This window comes from Phalacrocorax aristotelis, chromosome 2, assembly GCF_949628215.1.
Source record: "Phalacrocorax aristotelis chromosome 2, bGulAri2.1, whole genome shotgun sequence".
Classification (NCBI taxonomy): domain Eukaryota; kingdom Metazoa; phylum Chordata; class Aves; order Suliformes; family Phalacrocoracidae; genus Phalacrocorax; species Phalacrocorax aristotelis.
In genome coordinates this window covers 146,435,369-146,453,905 of record NC_134277.1, presented here as the reverse complement: position 1 = coordinate 146,453,905, position 18,537 = coordinate 146,435,369, and the positions used below count along the sequence as shown (strand labels likewise).

At 41.6% G+C, this 18,537-nt stretch overlaps 2 protein-coding genes across 6 annotated transcripts in view; one reads left to right on the top strand and one right to left on the bottom strand.

The window, feature by feature from the left end:
- The window catches only part of DPYS (dihydropyrimidinase), a 108,296-nt gene that overhangs the window by 28,925 nt on the left and 60,834 nt on the right, over positions 1 to 18,537 (top strand). For 2 of the 5 annotated variants that reach the window (XM_075085588.1, XM_075085584.1), the window contains 2 exons: positions 1,819 to 1,924; positions 3,427 to 3,667. In XM_075085588.1, the coding sequence (XP_074941689.1) occupies positions 1,819 to 1,893 (75 nt within the window). In that variant the 3' untranslated portion in view covers positions 1,894 to 1,924; positions 3,427 to 3,667. Of the gene's footprint in view, positions 1 to 1,818; positions 1,925 to 3,426; positions 3,668 to 9,432; positions 10,956 to 13,804; positions 15,974 to 18,537 lie in introns of those variants that run through there. The other 3 variants (XM_075085586.1, XM_075085585.1, XM_075085587.1) reach the window with 3 other exon arrangements.
- DCSTAMP (dendrocyte expressed seven transmembrane protein) lies at positions 10,728 to 17,383 on the bottom strand. The gene is made up of 3 exons (XM_075085589.1): positions 16,358 to 17,383; positions 11,503 to 11,823; positions 10,728 to 10,811 (listed from the first exon to the last, which is right to left on the bottom strand). Exons 1-3 carry the CDS (start codon positions 17,381 to 17,383, stop codon positions 10,728 to 10,730), a joined length of 1,431 nt encoding a protein of 476 aa, XP_074941690.1.

The window sequence follows — 18,537 nt, the reverse complement described above, 5'->3', positions numbered from 1 at the left end:
TCCAAAGACCACACTTTCACAGGAGCTGTCTGCAAGTTGATACGCATAATACAGTGGATAGGCAGGGAAGTCCCCCCCCGTGAGCACACAGTTTTTCCCTGGGAACTAAGAACAGAAAACAGATGATGCATTTTTGGGTTTTCCAAACATAAAGGAACACTTTTTAATTTTTTATACCACTATGAGTCAGTGTAAATTAGATAAATTACAGATATTTTCACTTGCATTATGTTAACATGTAACTATGCTGTTTCTACTTTGCTTTTGATTTTGAAACCAGATTCCTCACTTAAATCAGTCCACAAATTTTTTATATTCTCTTCACGTTTTGAATTTGAATGAAGGTTAATGTTTCTAGGGGAAAGGAAGGGCAAAGAAAATAATCTGTGCCTGGACTTCCCAGACCTAGTAGAAAAGTGAACGAGTAGTCCTAACTGTGAATTTGCCTGGAGAAAATATCCCTTTCCACTGAATATTTAACTGAATTTAAACAATTGCTCCGAAGGTCGTGCAATTCCTTGGCCAGCTGCAGATAAGATTGTCTCACAGGCAAAATAGTGAGAACTGCTCGCCTACAGTAGACTCATTCTGCATTTTTAAGCTAGATAGATTCTCTTTGAAGTGTTCCTCTTAGAAATCATAGTCCTTTGGCTCTATCTTCAGTGGGATATGTATCATGTACAGAGTTGTATGTGCCTGTGAGTCTATTTAATCCACTGGACAGTGAAGATATTTGGTACTTTGTTAATGAGGGATGCTTATTATTATATTGCATATTATGCATATATATTATATGTTGCATATTATATTATATGCACATTTTATTACTATTATCATTATATATAATTGTTGTGGTTCAGCCTCAGCTGGCAACTGAACACCACGCAGCCGCTCGCTCACCCCCCCCCACCCCTGTGGGATGGGGAAGAGAATCGGACGAGCAAAAGAACTTGTGGGTTGAGATAAGCACAGTTTAATGATTACAATAAAATGATAATGATAAATGATTATGATAATAATGACAATAATGTTAATATAATAAAAGGGAAAAGGAAGGGAAAGGGAAAACAGGAAAAAAAAACACGGAAACACAAATGATACAACCACTCACCACCCGCCGACCGACGCTGCCCGTCCCCGAGCCGCGATTGCCCCCTCCCTCCCCGGGCCAGCCCCTCCTAGCTAGCATACTGGGCATGACGTTACATGACATGGAATATCCCTTCAGCCAGTTTGAATCCGCTCTCTTAGCTGTGCCCCCTCCCCTCCCAGCTTCTTGTGCACCCAGCAGAGCATGGGAGGCTGGACATGTCCTTGACTAGTATAAGCGCTACCCAGCAACAGCCTAAACATCTGTGTGTTATCTCAACAGGTTTTTTTTCCATGCTAATTTCAAAGCACAGTACTATACCAGCTAGAGTGAAGAAAATTAACTCTATCCCAGCTAAAACCATGACAATAATCAACATATATATTATTAAATTATATGTTGATTCCTTTGACTTTTAATGCAAAATAAATGCCAGGTAATGGTAATAGAAACTATTGAAACCAGATCTGTACTGGCATTACACCAGCAAAATCTTGGGGAATTCATTTTCATGTAAGAGAACGTTCTGCAGTTATTAAAAGCTCCTGATGAAAGCAGAGAACTGAATAGTTTAATCCCAGTGTAAGGAATATTTTCAAGAGAGGTTTCATGAAAGTGTTGGGATTCATAACAAAGCTGACTTATCATAGGACTGCTATTTTCATTGTGTACAATTAGCAATTGTAAGGGGAAGACAAATAATAAAGGTTTTTAATACTTTATTGCAGGTCTGTCAGCCTGTTCCTGTTAAGAGAGCACCATATACAGACGTGGTCTCAGGAACACCCATCCCACCAAAATAATAAGGTCATTCCCCAGTTTTGGCTCTTGCAGGTAACTGTTTCTCTTCATTAGTGAAAGCTACTTTATTTAATCCTCCTCTGAAATTTCAAAAAAACAGAAATGCAGCAGGCCATCTAGCTTTTGACTGGCTTGTCCAAAATAAGCCCTCTCAGAAGTTGAGTTGTCTTGGTATCTTTAAATTTGATGAAAATGTGTGGCAGTCCAGGTATGGATGACCTCTTTCAGATTGGAGCCTCATTTAAAAAGTTCAGCTGAGAGAAGCAAATAGAGCTTAGCTGCTAGACTGAGACATGGGTATGAAGGCCCTTAGAAAACCTGAGTTCACTTAGCACCAGGAGTACAAAGCGTGAATGTTTGGCTTGCAAATTTACAGAAACCAACACCAAAACCAGCTTGACATGAAAAATTAAATTCTCTGGTGTCTCTGCATCACAGACAATAACTCTCCACCAAATGAGCTGTTTGGGTTAAGATGATAGATGTTTTGAAGGACAAAAGCTGTCTTCATGCAGTAGGGATGCTGCAGTCAATGCCAGCAGTGGTCTAAGGGATGGTTGAGCTGCTGTAAGGCTCAGTGCTGCTAACAAGGGAATAACACTCAGCATCTTCCCTTCCCTCCTTTCCAGCATCCACAGTGTGTAGCTTGGTTATTGACACTCCCTCACCTGTATATGCTGTGGTGCTCAGTAGATCTTTCTGTGAGATGATTACTTGCTAAGCCAGCAGAAAACAATTAGCTTCCTTTTTCTGGGTTAGTTTTCTGTTGGCTTAGTGAGTTGAACTGTCTCTCAGAAGAATCTAGCAAGGATCAGTGCAGTGCAACATATGGGTGGCATAAGGAGCTGGGGAGAAGGAATAGGCAACACCACCTCATTCTTTAACTGTTTAACAAGCAGAAGAAATGCTTCAGGAAAAAGTAAAATAACTAGCTAAGACCTTCAGTGAGCACAATTAAAACATGATGCTGCTGTATGCCAGCGGCAGCTGAAATGTCTGCTACAGCAGGGGACCTCATTAATATGGGTCAGGGCGACAGTGAGTGGCAATAAACATGACAAAATCCAGACTGAGTTTTTGGGTGCATATACGAACCAACAATGAAATCAGCTAGTTCAAGAAATGATTTCCCAATAAATGGTTGTAAAGCCCCAGATCGCACCTCAGTAAAATGGGCCTGTTCTTAGTGCTAATTAATATGAGGACAGGAACAAACCTGCAATGGTGGGAGGGTGAAGTTAGCTTTTCCACATTTCACTGTATCATTCCTTTAAAGCTTCCTCACTGTGAACCTCATCCAGGGCATCAGTAACAACAACAGAGTGCAGCATGCTATTTGTTTCTTCTGTTGTAAGGGAGAAATCATTTGTAATAGAGAGGACTAAAGGCTAAAGCTGCAATAGAGTGAGGGAGCAATAATCATTCTTTCTAGCTCCTACCACTCCTTCTCCATTATTACCTCTCTGAGTGACAAATTGCAAAGCAAAGATTCTCTTTTGAAAGATTATATCATATTGTCTTTTTGTTCTGTGTAGATAAAAGCAAATGAAAATGACCCTGCTGTCCCCACCAAAGCAGTGCATTCTGGGTCCCACAATCAATCCACAATCAACTTCTCAAGAGCCAACATGAAACAACAGTAACCAATAAACATTATATGGGGCTTCTGCATGAAAGTTGTCATTGCAATTTCTCTTCAAAAGGAATTTTGTTATTAGAACTGGAAAATTATTTTTAGAAAATGGAATAATAATAAAGTAATAACTACAATTGTAAGTGGCAGCAGCTCTGTAGGTTCTTGAAAGTAGGTATCAGCTAACCTAAACAGTCAAACCAATGAGCAATGCCCTCTAAGCACATTTTCTACATTCTTGCTCTGTTAGGTCACAGCACATGAATCCTAATTCTCTAATTTCATATGTTAGGAAGATTGCTGTTATGTTTAGCAATGCAGAGAATTCTGAATAGCAGATGCTGAATATGATTTTTTTGTTTTTCCCTTCCTGGAATGGGTCAGGTACAGAAAAATGCTGATTCAGAGGAACTGTCACTCTCTTAGAGCTGCTACAGCATCTCTCTCTCCCTCTCTTCAAATGAGTTTATACATTTTGTCCCTGCCAGCTGCACAGCCAAGCATTTATTGGTGCGTTCAAGTGTTTCCATTGTTACGCCATGGCAAACCTAAGCTAACCATACCTATGAACTTACCTACAATACTGTTTTGTGTTCAGGCTTTATGGCGAGACACACACCCATAACGTGGAGGCTTGTGAAGTGAGATCACCAGAGAAAGCATAATGCATTAATTTCAAAAAAATATTTTACTGAAAATGTAAGGGTTTTCCTGATGTAACTAATACTTTGGGTTCTTTTTTTTAGGATAAGATTCCTAATTTTTTAAAAAAAAATCATTTGCTCAAATTATCTGATTTCCCATTTGAGAGGTAATTGTATTCTTAGAAGCATGACTCTGTTACCATGTCTAGACAGGCGTTGCCTTGGAAACCTAGAATGCTATTTAATGTTGCATTTTCACATGTGATAGCCCTTCTTTTTAAGCAACTGTGACTGGGGAATATTTGAGAGAAATGAGACCAACACAAAACCACATGTACAGTGAGTTTATTGTCCTATATGTAGAAATATTATAACCTGTACTTCTGCACAACCCATGGGCCAAACAGGCACAGAAAAGAATTCATATTTTAAGACAGACACAGAAAGTATATGATAATTACTGTTATTTCTAATTTGACAGTGGAAGGCAGACTTGTAGTTCCTGCTAGATTCATAGGCATACAGTGATGTATGAGCTGTATGAGAAACAAACTCCTACTAGGTCTGTAGTTCTTATGTCTCTAAATAGCAAAGGAGAATTTTTCTATGTAAGATGATGGAGAATAATCATGGGGATGTTCAGGAAGAGCTAGCACAGGTCCTCATTTCTCAGGTTGTCTTTGGAGTGGCAGAACAGCAGAAACAGGCATCCAGCACTATTACAATGGCTGTTACAAGGAAATAGAGTTCCCTGTTCAATGTAGGCTTCTATACTGCAATGGTCTGCATCTGAGCTTGTTGTCTAGACTCCCTCTGTAATCAACAGAGAGGAAGGTGCTTCTGGAACACTACTCAGCTCTGCATCAAGATCTAAAGCAGGCTAGATGAACCTGTCCAGAGTTGTTCTCCTTTGGGATGAGATGAGTAGTTTTCTTGCAATGCCAGTTTGTCTCCATTTACTATAAAAAGAATACAATGTGACTAACTATGGTGCAGATGTCTGTTCTGCAGCTGCCTTACACCTAGCCCGTCTTTACCTCTCAGAACTGGAACTTTCTGGTATGAAGGATGCCTGTCTTTTGTAAAGTTTTGTCTCATCAAGAGTACATGTCAACCATGAACCCACTCTCTTTAATTAATCTTTTGCTACCTTGGAAGAAGAGCAGAAATTTAGAAAGAGAGGGGAAAAAGCAGGGGAGAGAAAGGACCCATTTCTACTTTTAACAGTAATTTATATTTGTGTGGAGTCTTTGACCTGAGGCTTCAGGTTTTAACAATTATTAGAGCCTTGCAATTGCATGATATATCTGTGAGACAAGTAAATAGAATAAGTTTACAGTTGTGAGAACTATGGATGCTCAAACCTCTGAAATCACTCATGTGATTGAATATATGTAGTTGCCTGATGTTTAACATCCAGTGTTGTCTTAAGTGAGTTGCTCAAGGCCAAAATGACTCAGTTGTGACAGAAGTGAAACCCAGGAGTAAAGTATCCTTTAGATACTCTGGACAGGCCCATTGTGCTTCTCAATTCAGCCTGAAGTGCCTGGGGATCTCTGCAGTGAGTAGCAATACTGGGGTATGTAGCTTTACTGGGCCACTGGAGGGCAGGGCTGGTATTATATATCAGGAATGAGATGAGGAGGAAGTTAGTCTTAGCACCCATGAAGCATGTTCACATATTTTGATGTTTGTGCCCATAAAGTCAACAATAACATCTCTATTTTCAGGCTTTATTTCATCATCAACAAAGAGAGATGCTTTGATCCTTGCTTTCCACTTTTACAATGTAAAACAGAACTAGAGAAAAGGCTTTGGCTGTTCATTCCTTCTTTAACTACAAGCATCTCTGGGCTATTTATACTGTTATGAAGACAAAGTGAGTCAGTGTGACAATATTGACAGAGCAAGGATCAGGGTGAAAGAGGTTGCAAACCCAGCATCCTCTGACTTTGCACACCCAACTGCTCACATGAAATGCTGCAACAAAATTAACACAGAGAAAGGCAAGTTTGGGGGTACCGGGTGGTGATGAGGAGAGTTCCATAAACACGCCTGTTGAAAGGAAAAATCCTCATTTGTATTGTGCTTCACAAGAGTCAGGAGCACTAGCATGTCTCTCTGAATTATCTTCACATGACAATCAGGTCAATCTTTCATTAATTTTACAAACCAGTTTTGATCCAATTGGGGGATTTTTCACAGTAAATCAAACAGCTTCTTCACTAATGAAGGACGTTTAAAGAGGAAGTTGAGTTCTGCTGTGAGATGGGGGAAGTAAAGGGATGAATGAGTCAAAAGCCAAATCAAGACTTCTTCTCAGACTCTTGTTCTGAGTGCTGGGGATATATTAATACATTTCTGACAAGCCATAGAGAGTTAGACAATGCCCAGTAACATGAAAGATATTAAAACTTTCCACTAATCCAATAAATGAATAAATAAACCCCTTAATTTCAACTATACCTGTAGTTCACTTGTGCTCAGCAGAAAGAAAAAATACATGATTTTATGTATAGGGCAGAAGGATCTATTGGAGCAGAAGAAAACATACCAAAAGAGGAAAGAAGACTTTGAATGACAAAGACAGGGGAAAAGAGCCAAAATAAAATGTAGGAAATGTGACAAGAGGGTAGACAAGAAGAGGAACAGAAATAATTGTGGATGGAATACTGGGTTTTTATTGTAACTTGTAGACTTTTTGAAAAAAAAAAAAAAGAAAAAAGAACAATGTAATCATGTGTTTGAGGGTTATGGTAAACAGCGGGACCAAACGGAATGACTGAACAACTTGCAAAGGAGACAGCTGAAGATAAACAAACCCCCAGACTTTCCCAGCTCACAGGACAGAAACAAATGGGAGAAAACAGAAACCAAGCAAGGCCCGCAGGGAATGACGGGCATGTCTCCGTGTAATCCCAGGGGAGAGACAGACTTGCCTTTTCATCTGTGCAACTAAAGAGGACCTGAGTGACTGGCTATTTCTTCCACTCTCTTCGCAACCACTGGGCAGCTGAAGGAATAAACTAAAACTGTAGATCATGGTACGAACTGTTCTACCACTGAGATAAACCTCAATGTCTTTGAGGCACTGAAGATGAATTTGGTTTAGAATTTAAAAAGAATGTGCAGCATGTGCCATTTTTCCCTGGTACGCCAGCTTTAGTGAGATGTGGAAGCGCAAACTTCTCTCCTTTGCCTGCCATCCAGCTTGCCTTTAGGACATGAGTATGCATGTACGTAGCCACATCCACTCAAGTGCATGACTCCAGCATGGGTATAATGGCAACGATATTTGTGAGGTAGCACCCTGGTTCTGGCACAGCACATTCACAAATCAACACAAGATTTTGCTATGCATGTCTAAAATGTTTTCTGCAATGCTTTCTGTAAAAGTCACACCACAGAGTTGCTGAGGCTGGCAGGCATCTCTAGAGATATCTACTCCAACCCCACTGCTCTGAGTTGCTCAGAGACATGACTAGTTGGGTTTTGAGTATCTCCAAGGATGGAGACTCCATAACCTCTTTGGGCATCCTGTTCCAGTGTTTAATCACCCTTACAGTAAGACAGATTTTCTCATGTTTAGGTGATATCCTAGTCGGGTTCCTGACTTTTATGTTTGGAAATGGCTTCCAGGGGAAATTGCTCCATCACCTTCCTGCAGATAGAGGTGAGGCTGACAAACTTGTAGTTTCGCAGATCTTCCTCCTTGCCCTTTTTCAAGATGGGAGTGACATTTGCTTTCTTCCAGTGCTCAGGAACCCCTCTCGTCACAATAACTTTTCAAAGATAATCAAGAGTGACCTCACAATGACACCAGCCAGCACCCTTAGCACCCATAGGTGCCTCCCATCATGTCCTAGAGGCTTAAGTATGCCCAGCCTTAAGTATGTTTAAGTGCCCCCTAACCAGGTCATCCTTCACAGGGGTAAGCCTTCCTTGCTCCAGACTTTCCCTCTGGTCTGAGGGGCCTGGTATGGCTAAAGGCCAGTCTTACCTGTAAAGATCAAGGCAAAGAAATATCTTGGGCTTTTCCATATCCTTTGTCTCTGGATGTGGGGTCAAGCATCTAGGTAAAACGTTTACCAGAGCTGAACATTTTATATTGAATTGCAGCTAGCTTCCTAAGAAGGATTGCCTTTTATCACTGCCATGACTCTTGTCAATTTGAGGAAGCAAGCTAAGCAATGCTCAGTAAGTTGCCCTGCCAGTTAGTGGTCGGAGTCCCAGCATTCAGGTGCAACACTGTTCTGTAAACCCTGCAAGGTCTCACCTACCCTACCAAGGACTAATTGCTCTTTTTCATAGTCAGTCATTCCCACTAGGCTTAATTTCCTTAAGTAAATGCAAAGTATAGACATGGTATTGTGCTGAAGGTGTACTCCCAAACTCAAAACCCTAACACATTTAAGTACCTATCCCAACCACTGACCCCCATCTGAGTCACTTTGATGCACTATTCCTGTGTGCTGCAAAGCTTTCACTTGCTTCTTGCAGAACAGAGAGAAAAGTTGTGCTGAGTGGCTACATACCATCAAACAGGAAAGGCAAGAAACCCCAAGACAAATTTTGCCTCCTGATGCCAAGTGAAACAGGTAGTGTTTTCTTTTGTGGTAGTGTTGTCAATCAGACCTGCCCCTGCCTTTGGCCATTGTAATGAGTAGGAGATCAGGGCTTGTCACCACCTTGTTCTTTGGGACTGAAAGGAGCTCAGCCAACTCCTACCAGCAAAGAACTTGTCAGGACTCAGCCAAAAATGCCCAGCTTTTGCTGACATTTAACTCCTTTTCTCTTTCATCTGCAATGATAACAACAGTGAAGGAATATACCCTTTTGTCAATAGTACCTGGACAGCTAGTCTGCTGTCTAGTTGTTTTGTGAAAACAAACTTAGACTATCCATCATTTTGCTCCTTTTTCACCAGGATGCTTTTGGCTACTCGTCCTTGACAGTAGTGCCTGGGATATAGATGATGTTCTGTTACTCTCCAAGGCTGTCCCACTTCAACAAAAGAGAACATAGCCAGGGTACTCAGACATTCGGCACAACCCTCAATAATGCAATCTAGCACCCCATTTTCTAGACACAAAGTGTTGCCACACCAGCAACCTAAACCACCTGTGTCCATGAAGGAGTGATACTTGATTTGGAAAACCCCCCCCAAAAAAAGCTTGGTGTTTTTCAGTGTTTCAGGTGGAAGATAACTTCTGACACTTGCTACTGGAAAGTTTTAAATGAGCCTTTATTCATTCACTTAACAGAGACATTGATCAATAGCTGTCCTAGGACAACGGGTGTATTATTGAGGAACAGAGTAGAGTTTCCTATTCTCATGAAACCTAAGGAAGGAAGTTGGCTGTGGCTGAAAATCAAGAGTACGCTGCATGTTGGGTGGATTTTTAGCTCTACATTAAATCTCTAGTGCCATGCCAGTCAAGCCATTCTCCTATGTCTTTATGCTATTAACATTTTTTTCTTGCATCATTTGAAGGTCACATAACCAATGTTAGCTGAACAGATGAAGCCTCAGTATTGGCTCAGTTTTCTTTCATTGAAGTCAATGGTGGCTTTAGCAACATAATTAAGCCCATTTTTGCCACTCCTGAAAACTCCCTCAGACTGCAAGGTTTGAAGCAGTGTTCACCTCTGCTCATATGTCCCTACACCTCAAAACCAGCTTGTTTGCACCTACAGCACCTGATTCCTCTGTATCCCAGCTCTCATGAACATTCTCACTTCTGTGCATACCACATTGCCTCTCTTGTGATTATCAAAGATACAGGATGGTCTACACCAGTGATACAGTCTATGGATATGCAAAAGTGGAAGACTAAGACCAAGTGAGGAATTCCAGGTGGGAGACTAGGATTAGAAATGTCTGAGAGACAAATAAAAAAAAGTAAGTGGTAGACCAAAGGTGGGAGGGAGGGAGGGAAAGTTCAGCTGGACTAGAAGACTGACAGGGCATATAGAGCACTGGCCCTGCAGAAGAGATGGCTAAAAAGGCAGGAGCAGGTGTATGAAGCTAGGGAAGGGAAAAAACCAGGCTGAGTGGTTTGGGGCAGTTGAGGGTCGAGCCTGATAGAAATGTCTAGAAACATCAAAGCCCACTAGTCAGGTTCTTGGCCAGCCTAGAAACTAATGAACAACCTCTGCTATGTCTTCTATCTCTGGCAAATGTGAAGAAGACAAACGTGCTGCTGCCAGTATGTCCTCTTTAGATCAACCCAAAGAGGTTTGTGCTGTAGTCCTAAAACCTCCAAGCGGTTTGATTGCTTTTACACAGAAGAACATACCCTCCATGGCATTCTAAAGTGCCAAACAGTGAAGAACCCAAGTTGAAAAACAAGTATAATGCAACCCAGAGCTCTCTGTGGTGGAGAGAACACTATTTCCCATGGCTTCCTTTCCACACATTTCAAAAATACTGCTGATTAACCATTGATCCTATTTTTAAATTTTAAAATTGAAATTCCATAGGAAAGATGGGTGCAAAACACAGGTCCCTGTGGAGCTAGAGTGTCTCAGCCTTATCCAAAGATTCAGTTGGTCTTTTTCACACCATGTTGTCATTTGCGACGCTCCTTTCTTTCTCCCTCACTGCCTCTCTTGCCTTGAGTATTGGAAACCAAAAGTTGACCTGAAAAGACAGAAATATGATGCTGTGATCATGGTATTACAGAGTTAGAGATCATCTAGACACTAACATCCTGTATAGTCAGTGTGGAAAACTATTTTAAAAAAAAAAAAAAGCCCAAACCAAAACAACCTAGGTGTCTGCAGCTATCTACCTGGATTTACCATAAATATATGTATGTGTGTTTCCACTTCCATTAGTGCATATATACATTCATATACAGGGCAAATGTTTTTGCAAGCAAAAAGTTCTGTTTCCTAATGGTATTTGCAGTCGCACTCTTGCTAAGCAACAATGGAACATCTTTCTCAACATTAAGAGGCTGCTCAGAAGTGCCTAACATTTGCTGATCAGGTTTCAGGAACACCCATTGTGCTGGAGGTACTTTTCATACATTCATGAAAACCAAGTTTCTTCTCTGGAGAGCTCTAAGTCTGAGGAGTATTTTCTTGCCAGCACATAGTCATTTGGGTGTACCCGTGTCAAGTCTGATGCACGTGTGATGAAGGACAGAACAAAATAATTATATGATCTGATCTTATCGATAGGCAACTTATCTTCGGCCCCTGTGTAGGAGAGCACTGGGGAAAGTCTATTAGCACATAACTGACATTAACAAGTGTTTAAGTATTTCCTGGATCTGGCTACTAAGCTGAGAGAAAGATTTTTTTTTTCCCTAGAGCTAATGGCTTACCGTTCTAGCAAATATTTTCTTCCTAGTTTTCTCTTGTAGCTTTGCTCTTTTCTTGAGTAATTTTGTATGCAAATAATGTATCCGTTTCATCTCAGTGTCAGGATAAAATGAAGTTGACACGAGTACTTTAAGTTGGGTCAGGAGGCCAGAGAATAACCCAAAAATTATTAAGAAGAAGATTATGACTCCAAGCTGGATCCATGTCGTGGAGAGAGTGAGCTCTGGCTGAGGGATGCAGTCATGCTTAAACAGAGAGATCTTGAAAGAATCAGTCTTTCCAGTATGCTCTCTCATACCAATGATAAAGCTGTTCTCATTCCTCTGCAGAAGAAAAAGGGGGGGGGGAAAGGGTTGATTATAGCACTGATTCCCTCCTTTCTTAATATTTCTCCTATTGGACATTCAGATTTACAAAGGACCATAAATCATGTAGTCCATCCAGTGTCTATGTATGCTATGCTCATAACAATATATTCAGTGGTTATTTATAAATGTTTTAGGTGGTATTTCTCTTGGGAGACTGTCCCAAAATTTGGACTGTTAAGAACTTACCTTCTCAGTGGCTCTGATAGACAAATATATAGCTAATCTGGCTATAATGGTTTAATATATTCCCACTCCCATGAATTTGCTCAGAACCTCTGTTAGAGGGTCCTTCCTTCAGAGTAAAACAGCAGAACAGAATGTGTCTGAAACTTTGGTTGTGGCTTAGTACATGATCAGCAGTGCTTCCACACCCACCTACACAGGTGCTCTGACCACAAGGTTGCCACACAATTAAAGTCACCTCTCCTCCTCTAGTAGGTGCCTTTGCTTACAAAAGCTGATGTCTTGCACTGCTTGTGGATTGAAATGCTGAATGAGGGACTAAATTAGACGCACTGCTGGGACCAGTATTTCATACTAGCAGGCAACTTTCTGTTCTGCATGTAGCAACACTGTAGGAAGACTGAATCACCCAGCCCTCCTTTCTGACCATGTCAGGGGGATATGTAGCTCTTCCCTGTAGCTCTTCCAACCACCTTACAGAGGCACTTCTGTTAGATGCTCTTTGGAAAAATCAAGTGTCCAGAGTATGCCACCCATTTTCAGCACATTAGCCTTTCCTTGACATTATCCTGTTCCTATCTATCTCAGTACATTTTATCCCTAAACTGAGCCAATGTATAAGCAAGGAAAAACTGCATTAGGAACTCAGTATGAAACAGTGGCACAAGTCATAAAGAACTTTACTGTTCATACCAAGAATAAACATCTCAAGAAGTCGTTGAGGCTGTCCTGGTCACCCAACCAGCTCTCTAGGCTCCCTGAGGTCAGCAGCCCTGAGGCTTGTTAAGACAAATCTATTGAGGTTAGATTTTACATTTTAATGCAACTAGCCTTCCTGGGGAACTAGAAAAAATTTAATGACAGCATAATTTTCTGTTTTGGGAGGCTCAACCATCTCTCCACAGGAGTAAACACTCCACAAAAAAAGAGCAAATTCCTAGTACAGGACTCATGAATCAGCTAGGCAGGGTCAGGCTCAGGCCCTCAGTTCATGAATGGTGCGACTAAGCTCCTTCTTTGCCCTGACTTGGGTTATACCCAAGGCAGGTCATGATAAGGGGTTGTCCTCAAGGTACGAAGGGCAGAAACACAGGCAAAACCACACACAGCAGTACGCAGAGAATAGCTGAGGCTACAGCAAGTTGCTTAGGGCTGTGTTCAGTTGGGCTTTTAATATCTCCAAGGATGGACGCTCCACAACCTGTCTCAGAAACATGTTCTAGTGTTTGATCATCTGAATGGTAAAAAAAATGAAATCTTATGTTGAAATGGAATTTCCTTTAGTTTCTCCCTGCACTGGGCACCGCTGAGAAGAGTCTGGCTTCTCTTTCTTAACCACCCAACCACCCTCTCCAGTCAAATATTTATACACACTGATGAGATCCTCCTGATCTCTCTCTTCTCCAGCCTGAACAGCCCCAGCTCTTTCAAAAGTGACTTTGTGCCACTAATCAGAACCTTCTGGGTCCAGGGCGGAGCTGAAGGTGACATTGAGTACTTTAGGCTTTTCTGTGTCCTTTGCCACCAGGACCCCCACTGCACTTAGCAGGGGACCCACATTTCCCCATGTCTGTCTTTTGCTGCTGCCCTTTGTGCTGCCCTTTGCCTGCCTCATCTGATTCAGCTCCAGGTGGGCTTTGGCTTTTCTGACCGCACCCTTATGCAATCAGACAATGCCTCTATATTCCTCCTGGGTCCCCTGTCCCTGCTTCCACCTCCTTTATGGTTCTTTTTTACATTTGATTTTTGTCAGGAGCTCCTTGCTCATCCATGCTGGCCTCTTGCTGCCTTTGCTTGATTTGGTGGGGATGAACCGTTCTTGAGCTTTGAAGAGGTGAGTTCTGGATATCAACCAGCTCTCCTGAACCCTTCTCTGAATGACCATACCCCAGGAGACAAGGCCCAATTTGCATCCTGGTTTGGTGATGCTAGATGTGCCACAGCAGGGTTTATATGAGGTGTAAAACCCCCTTAGCATACGTAGCAATCTGCCTCCTCAACAAATCTCACATTTGACTGACTGACCAGATGATGAAAGCCTGTCTGGTTTTGCACAGGAATCTGACCTCTCCAGGATGGGTCTGACTTGTTATACATGTGCTGATGGCACAGTTACAGTGAATCCAATGGCTTTTGCACCTACACTCCTAAAGGAAAGTTCAGATAATGATTAGAAAAGTAACAATTAGAAAGGTAACTGTTTGAAGCTGGCAGCCTCCATCCTTTCGGAAAAGTGGTTTTCCACTGACCCAATCTGGAAACATTTGGCTTATGTCTGTCATACAGGTTCTGAATTTCTCTACTTTTTCCTAATATGAAACTGAACAATAATTTAATTTTTATTGCATGGAAGAGTTCAATATTTTGGCATACAATACAAAATACTATCATCTGAAGTATGACAGAATCTGACCAGCAGCTTGACTTCATTTCAGCTAATTTCATTAGTAGTTTACATTTCACTGAAGTAAACCCATGCCTCAAGCACGCTGTTGACTACGTCTCCCTTCTCCTTCATGGTTCAGCGCCAAGCAGATGAACATCCCATGACACAATGGGACCACCAGTCTGTCACAACAACACTGTCTAAGCTGAACCTGCGATGGTTTGTACCATAGAATATGTGGTCTGGCTGAAGAAGCCAGCTCAGAGGTTTAATACGTCACATATGCAAAAGTGAGAATGAGAATCTGCCAAAGATTGTGTGTCCTGTTCTATTTGCTTGTAATTTTAAGCAACACACTTATTGCATTGCTGACCTTAATAACCTTGCTCTCTGGAATTGCTTTTGGCTAGATGAATTTTGGGAGGATGGGGAGAAATAAGAATGAATTACTGTTATTATAAGCTCTAAGAGGAAGAAATAGAAAATGCTGACTAAGAAAAAATTGACAGAAGAAAAAGCATATATCATATTGTACTAACAGTCGAGCATCCGTTTGAAATCTTTTTATCTTGAAAGTATTGAAGGGTTATATGCTTTTGGGAAATGTTTTAAGCCTGATCTTGCAGGCTGTCAGATTGGTCAGCTTTCCTGTGCCCGTAGAGCATCACACGGGTCACACACTCCAGCAGTGGAATCTCCAGCCAGTATTCACAGACAAGACTCTGAGCTGTGTGATCTGACTCTAAAGTTGGCCCTGTTTTGAGCATGAAGTTAGTCTAGATGGCGTCCAGACATCCCTTCCAACCTAATTACCTTATGTTTCTGTACAATGCTGCTGCTTCTGCCAGAAGAACCTTGAGATTTCAGCAACATGTTATTATTTTTTGTGTATGGATCTACGTTTTTTGAAATTATGAGCTCCTTACATACTTAGCTAAAGAAAGGTAGGCACCTCTTACATCAGTGTCACAGTGGCATTTTGGCTATAAAAGTGGTGCTTCACAAATGTCAGCACTGTGAGTTTCCAGTTCTAAGCTTCCAGCCTTCTCTATACTGGTTTTGGCTGGGATAGAGTTCATTTTCTTCACAGTGGCTAGTATGGGGTTATGTTTTGGATTTGTGCTGGAAACAGCATTGATAATACAGGGAAGTTTTTGTTATCGCTAAGCAGGGCTTACACCGAGTCAAGGCCTTTTCTGCTTCTCACACCACCCCACCAGCGAGTGGGCTGGGGGTGCACAAGAAGCTGGGAGGAGACACAGCTGGGACAGCTGACCCCAACTGACCAAAGGCATATCCCACACCATATGATGTCATGCTCAGCATATAGAGCTGGGGAAGAAGAAGGAAGGGGGGGGTGTTTGGAGCAATGGCCTTTGTCTTCCCAAGTAACCGTTATGTGTGATGGAGCCCTGCTTTCCTGGAGATGGCTGAACGCCTGCCTGCCCATGGGAACGAAGTGGTGGAGGAATTCCTTGTTTTGCTTTGCTTGTGTGTGCAGCTTTTGCTTTACCTATTAAACTGTCTTTTTCTCAACCCACGAGTTTTCTCATTTTTACTTTACCAATTCTCTCTTCCATCCCACTGGGGGCAAGTGAGTCAGCAGCTGTGTGGGGCTGAGTTGCTGGCTGGGTTTACTTCAGAACATCCACATATATAAAAGGAATAATGCAGGTCCTTCCTTCTATATTTACTGTTCTCTAGAAATATGATGACACTTCGGAAAGTACAGAGAACTGCCTGGTTCCATCCAACACACATATCTGTAAAGGCAATGGTCCTTTTTGAAAGAAAATGAGTGATAATGACATGAAAGAACTGATGGCTCATTGGCTGTACGTCTACTCCTGCAGCTGCTGAAGATGAAGGGAAATTTTTCAACACTAAGCTAAGAAATATAAAGTACTGATAAGTACTTACTTGCTGAAAGAGGCTGAGCTGAATCTCTAGATCCGGTACTTCTTGGAGATATTTATTCACAGAAATAATTAACCAATAAAACAAATAATCTACTGCAGCAAACAGAAGCCAGATGCAAAGATGAATAATTACAGGGAGAAAAAAATACTGCATGTTTTTTCTGTCCTTCCTCGTGAGGCTAAAAGATGGAATTGCTACATAAACTTTTCTTTCTTTTCTGTTAAGTGGCAGAAGGCAGGGTCTTTGCTGTTGCTTTTGGTGCTCATCAAACCTGATGAACTTTTTCGTGATATAAGTATTCTTAAATTTGGCACTGTGAGAGCCCACAAATTTTTTTATAAAGATACCAGTTCCAAAAGAAGCTAGAAAAATCGCCACTATAGGCAATACTTTCTGGCCTATATAGGGCAGTATAGTGAGCATAAAAGATATCTGGTTTGCAACTCTCTGGATTTCTTGCTTTGTGTCATTTAGCTCTTGCTTAAATGCATCATTTGAAATTGAATAAGATGGTGTGAAATTATGCCTTAGGAACACTATATATTCAGATAGTTCAGTGGGAAGCTTGGCCGCCTCGTAAATCCATTTTACTGCCTCAACATAATATTTTATCAAGGCAAATTGCTCATACTCCAAATGACAGGTTATACTGTCTGCCAGAACCTTTAGGTTGTGAAAAATATTTTGGATGTTGCCGGCCACCACAACGCCCGTGCCAGCAGTAATAAGAGCATTCCTGCCATTTTGCAGTCCACAAGAAAGGAGGAACAGGACACTAAAACAGCGCAGGTGCTTGAAATAGGAGAGCGCGATAGAAAGTGAGATCCAGGTGAATCCAGAAATCAGTAAGGGACCCAAAGGGTAGTGTGCCTGGGAGAAATGCATGCCAAAGAATAGGAGAATGCTTGAGAGGAAGCCAACTGCAGAGCAAACTGCAAAAAGCTGCATCAGATTCTTCCAGCCAGGTTTCCTTTCGGATATAAAGATTCCCCAGGCACTCTGGGCTATTGAGACAAATGTTTGCATTTTCTTCTGATTGTTGCTGACACGGTGATAGCTCAAACTAAAAGGAAAGGAAAACAAAAACACTGTTAGTTAGAGGGTTACACTATTGACAATGATGTGCTTTTAACTGGCTGATCAATAGTGCTTCACATAGCAAAAAACACAGGTCTGACTCACATGGGGGCTGAACCGCCCCATGTGAGACCCAGACTTTCACCCTTAATATCACATATATAAACATGGAAGAGATTACTCTAAAAGGTATTCTATCTTTTTTACAAAGTATTTTTGTCTTTTTACTTTTTGCACACTTGATTTCTCATTTGCTATATAGACACAGGAGTTAATATGTACATATATGTGTTTGTGTATGTATGAGGAGAGAATGAGAGGGGAGCAAGCCTCCCGCAGCTCCCAGTGCTTCCCTGCAGATGCTAGATTTGCCTTACAGGAGCACCAGTGTAACCAGGGTGATGGAGTTAACCAGCCATGGATGTTGCTATACTCCTTGTACAGCCCTATCCAATGGACATTAAGTCTGGGGACATGGAGTATACGAATCAGTGTAGTCATTGATCTGTATTTTAGTCTCTAGGTAATCATTAATGTGAATGAAATAATAGACAATGTACCTCTGTCAGAAGAGGATGACAAAATGTGGTTGTGTGCAGTGGACTGAGAAAACTGGCCAGGACTGCCAGGATTAAGAACCAAGTAGGTAAAAGGTAATTCCAGCTGGGGGAGATCACAATCACCGACTCACGGACTACCTACCCAAGTAATACCACCTACTCAAAAAAGAACAATGGGAAAGGACAACTGAGTCTGCGCAATAATTTACATGTGAAGCAAGCAAGTTTGTGCCAATCACCAAAGAGAATAATATTAAATATGTATGGACAAAATGAATATGTATATTTTTGGTCTATATAAATCACATGGGAAGGGTGCTTAAGGTATGTACGTTAGGTGGAGCAATCACCCGCGCATCTGGTGCTGTGATTAAAGAATGCCTGTCTTTTAACACTACATTGGTGTTACAAGGTTTATTCCCAATTTCAGTGACACCGGGAAGGGAAAGAGGGGAGCATGGAAACTTTCCATCGGCACCCCGGTGCAGGGGAGCATGGCTCGACCCGACCCGCGGGGAGCAGCCAGAGCAGCTGCAAGGGAGG